Source organism: Neltuma alba, unplaced genomic scaffold (genome assembly GCF_004799145.2).
Source record: "Neltuma alba isolate B1F8T4 unplaced genomic scaffold, ASM479914v2 tig00004763_pilon, whole genome shotgun sequence".
Taxonomy (NCBI): Eukaryota; Viridiplantae; Streptophyta; class Magnoliopsida; order Fabales; family Fabaceae; genus Neltuma; species Neltuma alba.
In genome coordinates, this window is record NW_021633853.1 from 12829 (window position 1) to 23218 (window position 10390).

General features: G+C 33.8%; 1 protein-coding gene across 2 annotated transcripts; it reads right to left on the minus strand.

The window, feature by feature from the left end:
• Positions 1-1392: 1392 nt before the first annotated feature.
• On the minus strand, positions 1393-5643 carry LOC114745711 (nucleobase-ascorbate transporter 4-like). Of its 2 annotated transcripts, XM_028933877.1 has the most exons (15): positions 5570-5643; positions 5306-5421; positions 4641-4738; positions 4368-4544; positions 4084-4184; positions 3880-3955; positions 3712-3771; positions 3333-3511; positions 3047-3143; positions 2768-2854; positions 2621-2679; positions 2432-2523; positions 2246-2323; positions 1967-2127; positions 1393-1611 (listed from the first exon to the last, which is right to left on the minus strand). In XM_028933877.1, the coding sequence occupies exons 2-15, from the start codon at positions 5415-5417 to the stop codon at positions 1393-1395; spliced, it is 1596 nt and encodes a 531-aa protein (XP_028789710.1). In that variant the 5' UTR covers positions 5418-5421; positions 5570-5643. The 2 variants fall into 2 exon arrangements, with proteins under 2 accessions (XP_028789710.1, XP_028789711.1); XM_028933878.1 differs by lacking the exon at positions 5570-5643 and having other exon boundaries at positions 5306-5448.
• Positions 5644-10390: the final 4747 nt, after the last annotated feature.

Genomic DNA, 10390 nt, shown 5'->3' on the forward strand with positions numbered 1-10390 from the left:
CTGACAGTCTACTAATTTCACATGCTCTCTCTTCTTTTCAAAGTGCACCCTTTGAGTTTGTTTCTTTTGATTGTCTCTCGTGTGAGGAGAGAGAGAAAAAAAAAAGAAGAAGTAACTTCGCGAGATTTGGTCTTTGTAAAACCTTCACCCGTAGTATATAAAATTCAACGAGATCCACATATAGCCTTTTCAGGAGATCATACTTGTGAGGGGAAGATGAGGTGCCAAATTCCAGCTTGGCATTGACTGGTTTATATGGGTATGTAATGATATAAAATAATATACTACTTTCGGTGTTTAATATAAGAGTTTATTTAATTTTTATTTTGGTCTTAAATATAAGATTTAAATCCATTTTATATCTCATATTTATCTTTTTTTTTCAAAATAGTTCTTGTAATAATAATAGTTTTAACTAATATACTTCATTAGCAAGAATATTTTAAAAAAGACAATACCTATTTATTACAAATAACTAATTTAACTAGTTTTTTTAATCTACTCAAATTAGTCAACTAGTTCTTATACTAAGGATCGGAGATAGTATATATTTATGAGGAGAAACAAGAAGGATATGAACAAGCTTGTCTTCAAATCGTAAGATCCTACCTTACCAAAATGAATTATAAAATCCTAGATGGCTTATTCTAATAACTACAAACTCATTTATTTCTTCTCGTTTTTCCCCCTTCAAATCATAGTTTTGTAATAACTTGGGGTAGAAATATGTGATACGCTTAGCTAAGACACTGGGAGAGAGAAGGAAATGCAAGAGAGCGTGAATTCCGGCCGACAAGTGCAGAACAAAGGGCCACCTTCATATTGTAGGGTATGCTCAAAAACTCACCCTATCATTGCATTATTATTCCTCTCTTACTTTTGCTCATTTCTCACTTCATGCAACATGAGGTTAGTTTGAAATTCTCTTATTTATGCCTATTTTGGGATGAGCCTATTTGCAGTGTTACAGCCTGCAAGCTCAATGCAAATTAAATCCTCATAGACCAAGCCATTTTTGCATAAGAAATTTCAAACTCGTAAAGACATGACCTTGTCCCTATTTGTATTTGAATTAGCTTATTTTAACTCATTTTGAGCTATACGAAATAGAAATAAATATGTAAGAGAAATTTTATACTGTAAAGTGCAAAATAGCTTATTTTAAGTGAGTCTGGTAGTTTTAAGTATTAATTGAATGTTTATGGCAGGAATTTAGATGATAACCAAGATGATGCAATTAATGAGCATGTGTCGTGCTTAAATATTCCGATACATGTTTCTGCTCTTTACTACCATACCGGCAACTTGTGAGACAAGAAAAGTACATATTCAAAGGGAAATCTAACTTTTTCTTCATCTGGAATCTGGTTCTTCATATTATGGCAAGGGATCTTAGAAGGAAGGGAAAAACCTGTTAAGTTTCAAGGGCAGTGCGTAGAACTCTTCAGTCCTGTTATCTTGGTTGAAGTTCCTGAACTTTTCCCACCAGTGCCTGCCGCTGTCCCGGCCAGTCGAGGCGTGCCCACGAGCCAGAGTGGAGTCCAAAAAGTAAGCAACTATGATTGCCACAGTTGGTGGCGATGAGAAAATCACTTGCACTATGTTGTTGAACTGCAGGATCAGAGATTCAAATCAAGTTCAGCTCCAACATGGCATGGCCAGCTAGTTACAAAGGAAAGTCATCAATATAGATTTGAACAATTCTTTGGTAGTCTCCTTGCATCAGCGAACGAAAACCCACTGAAACAGACATTTCAAGTGTATTTCTTTCTGGCAAAATGGGAGGGGAAAGGAAAAAAAAAAAGAACTTTTTATTACTGTGTATGTAAGAGTTTGTAAATAGATTTGCCAATGCCCTTATGATACAGTGGAATCCGTGAGGAGGTCACAGGATCGATCCTCGTCGTTTGAAGCTGTTAAGCTTGCCTTTATAATCAAATAAGAATTTTTGAATAGGTTTACTTACTGTAGTTGAGCCAGTATGAACAGGACCCTGCCCAAATAACAGTATATCCTGGATGAAATACTGGGGAACTGACAGACCCATGAAGAGGGAAAAGCCCAGAATGAACAATGTCCTAAAGCTGTTGAGATTGCAGAACTGAAGAAAACCAAGCCCAGCTGATGCTGCTCATGATGACACAAACATTAAAAATCAAAATGCAAAGATTTAAAGGAAGCAAGAAATAGTCCGAGTTGGCATAAGCCCATATGAAAGCGAACAAACGTGATAGCTCAGACTTACCCACATAACCAAAGAGAACACAATACAATGCTGCTACAATGGGCAATGGTATTGAAGCAAGAAAAGCCCCAAATTTCCCTGAAACAATAGAGGAGCAAAATGTCAAAATTTCAAACTTGACTGTCTATGAACGAAGTAATAAACACATTTGAAGATTTTTCATATTCGGATAGCGGAATACTAGACCTAATATAGCGAAGAAAAGCATAAACACTGCTGCTATTTGAATAACTCGCCGGCTTCCAATCTGTGTTAAGCCCAAAAGACCTGCATTTTCACTTGGGAATAAAAGAAAAGGCAATTAGATTGTCTGCAATGTCTAAGATGAAGTTCAAATCCTGAACCAAGATTTATAGAGTTGATGAAAATATGTACACTGATGCAGTGGGGCCAACTCCTGTGCCAAAAAAGCCAGCCACAAGAGTCCCTATGCCCTGAAATCATTGAAAATTGAATAAATGAAATACATACAACTTACAAGACCTTGATCTGTGGGAGTAAAGTCCAGCAATTTTATACTACCAGCCAGCCAACGCCACGGCTAAGGACAGAGGGTGGAATATGTGTTGCACTCCCATATCTTGCTGCTGCTAAGAAAGTCCCAGTGGACTGAAGCCAGGAAATAAAAAGGATGAATCATATTCAGAGCTAATTCAACCAGAAAGAAAAATGAAAGTACTTTCGAAAGGACTTTGATTACGTGCATACAGGTGATAGAATTAGTATTTGAAAACATTCTCAACAAAAGTAGAAAACCAATAGCCAACTTTTGCATCCAAGTTAAAAAATAGTAAAGCAGACCTCTATAATTGCAACAACAGAAGCAGCAAGCGTTACAAAAACATCACCAGCATCGAAAGAAGGACTCCCCCATTGAAATGGATATGGAACCCTTAACCTGCATGAGTGGGAGCAAAATCTAACTGTAAAACAAGGATTTAGATGACTATCCTCATGTATGAAGTCACCATTAGCAGACTACAGAGTCTCCATAATTATACTCCAAATGTAATCATTGTCAAAAGAATAGCATGTGAAGAGGACAATATAAGCTTTGAGAAGACATTTAAGGTGCTTCAGGACTGACCAAGGGGCAGCAGTGATGAGCCCAGATCTATCAGTACGGCAACTTAATTGAGTTTTTGGTGATCTTCTGTCATATGCACCAGCTACAGTCAAGATTTCAGCCAATGCCCATGTAATTATTATTGTGACTATGATTGCAAATCGATCAGCTCCTCTTGAATTCACCGTTTGAGGTATGTACTGCAAGGAGGATATGGTTTATAATGGAAGTCAAACGAGAGATCAGTTAAGATGTAGGATAAAATGTGGACATATTTTGATCTATAAGACGTACCAACCTGTTGCCCCTAATTGCCTTATCATGTTGCTTGTAGACAGACAAATATTTCAAAAAGGTTTAAATTGAAATGAAACAAAGAACGATTGAGAAAGTAACACACCTGGGACAAGATAATCAGGATTACCAATGCAGGGAGTCCGATTTCAACACAGTTTACCAACTACATGAATCAAGTCAAACACAAAGGTTATGTTTGTTAACCATTGATCTTACATTAATATGAAGAAAGTTTGGAACAAATAGAGAGAGAGAGAGAGTGAGAGTATACAATGGGAAAACCAAATGCAAAGAGTCCTAGGCCAGTGAGAGTAACAAGGGGAACCGCACTGAGGGGGCTAAGATACCTGCACAATCATAGCTTCAAATTACCAGGTTCTTCAACAAAGCAAATGCATGATTATCCTTGTCATGCATGCTTATCAAAAGACATCGGATAGAGCGAAGTTTGAATCCTCTGTATTTCTATAGTTACCTGGCAAAGATTCTCCAGAATCCGAAAAACCCAATAATGATTTGCAAGAGAGATGCAACAATAAGTGAGCCTTGTATGACTCTCATGGATTGTCTAAATCTCTGAAATTCAATCAAAATTTAAAAAAAAAAAAAAGTGAGTGAAATCCAGCAACATTTTTGTCCGCAATCAAAAGCCAGCCATTCCCAAGAACAACTCTTCTGCTTCTTCCTTTCTCTTCAGCCACAAAAAAAGCAACCAGCATTTCTGAATTAAGTTCATACACAAAGGGGGCTAAATTTTACCCGATGGGGATCTACATAGATGCTCAGATTTCTAGAGAAAGCAGTGGAGATAGCAGGAATGAGGAAAGCATATGAAGCTCCCACAACCACTGGAAGCCGAGTTCCAAACCAAGTCTGCAACAGTGTGTTTATAGCGGAAACGAAAAGCAGAGTCTGTATCATTTCAGCCTTCTCCACCTATGATTTGAACTTTAGTTAGAAGCCAGAGACTGAGAAATAATTAATCTTGAAACTTAAAATAAAATAAAAAAAACTCCATTGTTATGTTTTTACATTGCCTCCGCCCATCAAAGGAGTAAGTATGGAGGAAACAAGAATGATTGATCCAAGCATCACCAGGTAGTGCTGAAAACCAAGGAGTATTCCTTCGGCTGCAGCCGGAAAAAAAAAGACAAAAAAATCAGCAGTAGAAGAAGTCCTACTAAATTGTTGTAGTGTGAAACAGAATATGGCAACCGGAGAGTTGACGGGCCAAAAAAAAAAAAAAAAAAAAGAATGGAATGATCATTTTCTCTTTGGTTACTTGAACCAGTGCATGAAAACAACAGAGATTAAAATCTTCGGAAACATATTCTTTACAAAACGATAAAATCTGAAAAGATGGAAAGCGAATGCTGCCGGGTTGATTTTAATCGATGCAATTAAAAGACTCATAGCTTCCCATTTCCTTTCTTTCCATCACTTTTTTCCTGGAAAACCAAACGGCATTAAAACGGAAGTTTAAAAAAAAAAAAACACTTGGAATGCTCAACAACACACAGTAAACGTAAAAGCAGCCACAAAAACGTGAAACGTTTGTTCCCGAAACTGAAAATCACGACACCCTTCAGGCCAAAGAAAACACGCAAATTCATCTCCAGCAAACGAAAATTGGCATTGATCAAAGTGGAGAAAGAAAAAGAAGAACAAGAAAGACGGCGGAGAAAATGAGAACGTACGCCAAGAGGGAGAGCTGCTGACGCAGTAGTGGACGCCGGGAAGTTGCTCCTTGACTGGGTGTGGTTGGAATCCATCTGTCTTCGCGGCTCCTGCTTTTGCTGCTTGTGCCATGATTCTGTCGGTGAATGAGGAATGTTACTGAGTTTTCTGTGTGTATATATATTATGATGATGAAGCGAAAAAGCGGAGAATGAGGAGACAGTCATATCCTCGTGTTGTCAGAAAAAATGCTCAGAAAGAGTCAAAATGATGTGTGAAAATACTGCTAGGCGGCGACGTGGAGACTCTACTGTGGACGCATGAAGTTGATACTTTGAGTGAGAGAGAGAGAGAGAGATTGCGCAGTGATGAGTGAAGACGTTCACCTTTGCTTTTGGTTGCAGTTGGTAAAATGGTAGCTGACCTCTTCGCAATTTCTTGCTTTAGTGTGTTTTGTAAGATAGAGAACCAACCATTATACACACACACACTCCCCTCTGGTGGCGGCAGGGAGGGGAGAGATTTTTTGGTTCTATTTATAAGATACTGAGAGAAATTTTTGATATGTATGTACAATTTTACCCCTCATTTATTATTATGCTGATTTTATTTACATGAGGTATAATATATATTAAATAGGGATAAAGTTAGAACGTTATTAAATTTTAAATGAGAGTTAATGAAGTTTAAAGTTTTCTTTGATCTGTGTGAAATATACTAGAAGTGCTTTATAAATAGGACCAGATGAGTATATAGTAATAAATTTATTGAGATAATTAAAAGTTATATTTAATGAATATTGTATCATAATTCAGGCATTGGTTAGGAAATAAAGAGGATCAAAAAAGGAAACACACAGGAAATGAAAGGAAAAAGAGGCCCATTTTCCCTCGGTTTATTAAGTTGCATCTTTCCATAAAACCAAGTTTCATGTAGGTCTCATTTACCTAGAGCACATGACATGAAATGCTAAGTTAATAAAAATTTGGTTTTATTTATTTTTTCTTCTTCACCATCATCTTCTCTACTTAGCCAGTGAATGAAGCATAAGTTCTTCAATTACAGAAATCATGGTTAGAGCCAGAAAAGTAGAGCTGTCAATAAGGGCTAGTCCGGCCCTAAAGGGCTAGCCCTTGAAGGGCCAGGGCCTAAAAGGGCAGGCCCTTTAAAGCCCACATACCTTAAAATTATTTAATTATTAAAGCCCGGCCCTTGAACATACGGGCTCAGGGCTTAAAAGGGCTGGCCCTTTTATGTTATTTTTTTAAAATTTAAATTCTTTTTAATTATTTTAAAATAAAAAATAAAACAACAAAACTTTTAAGATTTTTTATTCAAATTATAAATATAAGTAAAATAAATTAGTGGTGTATAGAAAAAAAATTAAATGCCAATAAACTATTGTCCAAAATAAAAAAAAATCAAAATCTAACAAAACACAAAACACAGACAGATAAAACCTAGCAGTTAAAGATTAACAATATCAACATAATTATTATCTTTATCTTCATCTTCCTCAGTATCATCAAGATCAACAATATTTGATTGTTCTTTACTACAAGTGAGCTCTTCTTCAGTGATAAAAATATTAAGGTTTTTGTCTTCATTTACCTTATCTAAAATAAAACTATGCAGTAGTTATAAGTACAAACAAGAGCCTGAACATCTGTTCGAATAAGAAAAGTTTTACACTTTGTTAAGATATGTAAACTGATGGTAAATGAAGATCTACTAGCTATTATGGTGATTAAAATGTTAAGAATATCAGCTACCATTCTTGAAAGAATTGAAAATTGATTTTAATTGTTCTTCCACAAGTCCAAGACATCTAATTCTTTTCAATTATCTAGCTTGAGTATTGATTCTTCTAAGTATTTTTCTAATTTAAACTTATTCATAAAAAACTAATCTATAACTTTATAAATATATTGATAATAATAATAAAAAATAGGAGGGCTTAAAAGGGCTAGCCCTTGACCCTAAAGGGTTGGCCCTTTTATTTTTGAGCCCTATAGGGCTAGCCCTTTTAAGCCCAATTTCCTTTTAAACCACCTAAAATACAAGCCCGGCCCTCCACTTAAAAAGGCTTAAAAGGGCTGGCCCGATGGGCTTAGCCCGTTTTGACGGCTCTACAGAAAAGGGAAAGAGGTACAAGGGATTGTATACTTATATGCAGCGCTTCTTGTTCACAAAAGTATTATCTGTGTTTGTGCGCGAGTGCGTGACATGAGTCAGCAAGTTTAACATGTTTCACATATATTACCTCCGCTGATTAATATAAAAATCTCATTTAATTTTTATTTTAGTTCTAAATATAAAATCTCAACCTATTTTTTATTTTAATTCTAAATATAAGATCTCAATCTATTTTTTCTCTTGTATTTATATATTTTTTCCTAAAATAGTCTTTGTAATAATGATAGTTCTAGCCATACACTTGATTAGTAAGGATATTTTATAAAAGACAACACCCATTTATCATAAATAACTAATTTAACTTATTTTTTTAATATCCTCAAATTAGTCAACTAGCATTTATAATTAGGACTAGAGGTAGTATTAATAAAAATCTTAGATAGTTAAATTTTATTAACTCTCATTTAAAATTTAATAATTTTTTAATTTTATTTTTCTTTAATATATATTATACCATATAACAGCAAAATCAAGATAATATTAAATAAAAAGTAAAATTGTATATTTATATGAAAATTTTCTCTATTTAAGTATTTATAGACAAAAAAAGTTTCTTCTCTATCTGCCCAATACACAGGACGTCGTCACCTGAGAGATGAACCAATGAACGAAGTATGAAGTCTGTCATAACTCATAACGCTGTAAAATACTCGTGTGAAGAGGGAAAGAGAGAAGAAGCAGGGGCCCACGTTAGTTCCACTTTTGTAATTAGTACTTCTCCGGTCTTTAATATAAGACCCATTTTACTAATTTGATTAGATTAAAGAAGTTAGATAAGTTAGTTAATTATAAGAAAAATAACACATTTTTCTTAAAACACCATAATCACCTTTCTTAATACCTCATCTCCCTCTTCTATTTGATTATGGTTGATACAGTATCCATAGGGGTAATTTAGAGAAAATTGATAAATATGATAAATAGGTCTTATATTTAGGACCAAAACCAACTCATGAATTGGGTCCTATATTAAGGACAGGAAGAGTAATATATTTTGTATATTTTCCTGTTTTTTTTTTTATAAATTCTGTCATAGAGTAAAAAACTTGTGTGAAGAGAGGAACAGAGAAGAATTTTTCCCTATTCAAGCAGCACTTGTCACGCGTGAAAGAGAATCCCGAGGTTTGTAATAATATGCATTTTATCAAATGCAGAGTATTCATTCTTAATATAAGACTTATTTAACTAATTTAATTAGATTAAAAAAGTTAGGTAAGTTAGTTAATTATAAAAAATATGACATGTTTTTTCTAAAACACTATAATCATCTTTCTTAATATCCTCATTCCCTCTTTTACTTGATTATGCTTGAGGGAGTATCAATAAGGGTAATTTAGAAAAAACTGATAAATATAACAAATAGATCTCATACTTATGATCAAAATCAACTCAATAATTAGATCTTGTATTAAGAACCGAGAGAGTATCGACTTATTTGTAGGTTTTGTGCTTATATGACCTGCCCATTAGCTTGTTCATATAATCAAGTTAATAAGAATTGGGATTTTCTTGTTCATATGATCAAGTTAATAAGAATTGGGATTTTCGTTCTTTTATAGCAAAAGAGAAGTCAATAAACACAAGTTTCATCACATCATTATGGAAAAATGTATAGAGAGAGAAAGCAAATAGGAATACATGTTAGTTCTATTTCTCTCTCTCTTTATGCTGCTCTTGTTATGTGCAAAAGAGAATCAATAGATTAGTAATACTATCTCCGATCCTAAATATAAGAACTAATTGACTAATTTAAACAAATTAACAAAATAAGTTAAGTTAGTTATTTGTAATAAATAAGTATTGTTTTTTCTAAAATATCTTTGCCACTCAAGTTTATCAACTAGAACTACTATTATTAGAAGGATTATTTTAAAAAAATAAATAAATATGAGAGGCAAAGTAGACTGGGTTCTTATATTTAGGATCAAAATAAAAGTCAAACGAGATCTTATATTAATAATCGAAGGTAGTAATTTGTATTTCGTCAAATGCAAATTATTAAGTAATGTGTAGTTCTCATATCATACTGTTTATATCACCAAGCTAATAGGGATTAGATTTTTCACTTCTATCATTAGAAAACTGAGAAGACAAGGAATAAAGCACAACCTCAATCACAACGTTATAGAAAACCTGTGCAGAGAAAGAAATTAAAGAGAGGAAGGACATCCTCCATGTTCAATTCTATTTTTCCCTCTTCATGTAGTGCAAAGGAGAATCATGAAATAATATGCATCTAACAAAATACAAAATGTACCATGTTATCTGTAGGTCTTATACTTATATGACCTGACCATTAGCATGTGTGATATGATGTTTGAATTAATGTGTTTTTAGAGGAGAAATCCGTAAATAAAGCATACAAATGTTTCGGCGTCTGCCAAAATTAAAAAAAGTTTTTGACAAAAAATAGATATTGAGAGAGAGAGAGATGTTTGTTCTATTTGTCTCGTTTCACACAACTTTTGAGGCCTAAAAAAAAAAAAACTCCTCCAGTCTTTAATATAAGAGTTAATTGTTAAGTTAATTTTGGTCTTAAAGATATGACCTATTTATCATATCTATCAATTTTTTTTTAAAATTATCCTTATGGATACTCCTTCAACTATAATCAAGTAAGTGAGGGAGGAATGATATTGAGAAAGATGATTATGGAACTTTGGGAAAAACATGTCATATTTTTTATAACTAACTAACTTACCTAACTTCTTTAATCTAATTAAATTAGATAAAGAGGTATTATATTAAGGACAGGAGGAGTATCTTAATTTTTGATAATACTATCTCCGGTCCTTAATATAAAACCCCATTTGACTTTTATTTTGATCCTAGATATAAGACACCAATCTACTTTGTCTCTTATATTTATTTATTTTTTTCTAAGATAGTCCTTTAATAATGGTAGTTCT

Excerpts from the sequence above, each read along its gene's own strand:
- LOC114745711 (XM_028933877.1), bottom strand. The coding sequence starts at position 5,417 with ATGGCACAAGCAGCAAAAGCAGGAGCCGCGAAGACAGATGGATTCCAA. Across the intron at positions 4,185-4,367 it reads TCTATGTAGATCCCCATCGG|AGATTTAGACAATCCATGAG; the intron begins GTAAAATTTAGC and ends ATTGAATTTCAG. Across the intron at positions 3,144-3,332 it reads CTCATCACTGCTGCCCCTTG|GTTAAGGGTTCCATATCCAT; the intron begins GTCAGTCCTGAA and ends CCACTCATGCAG.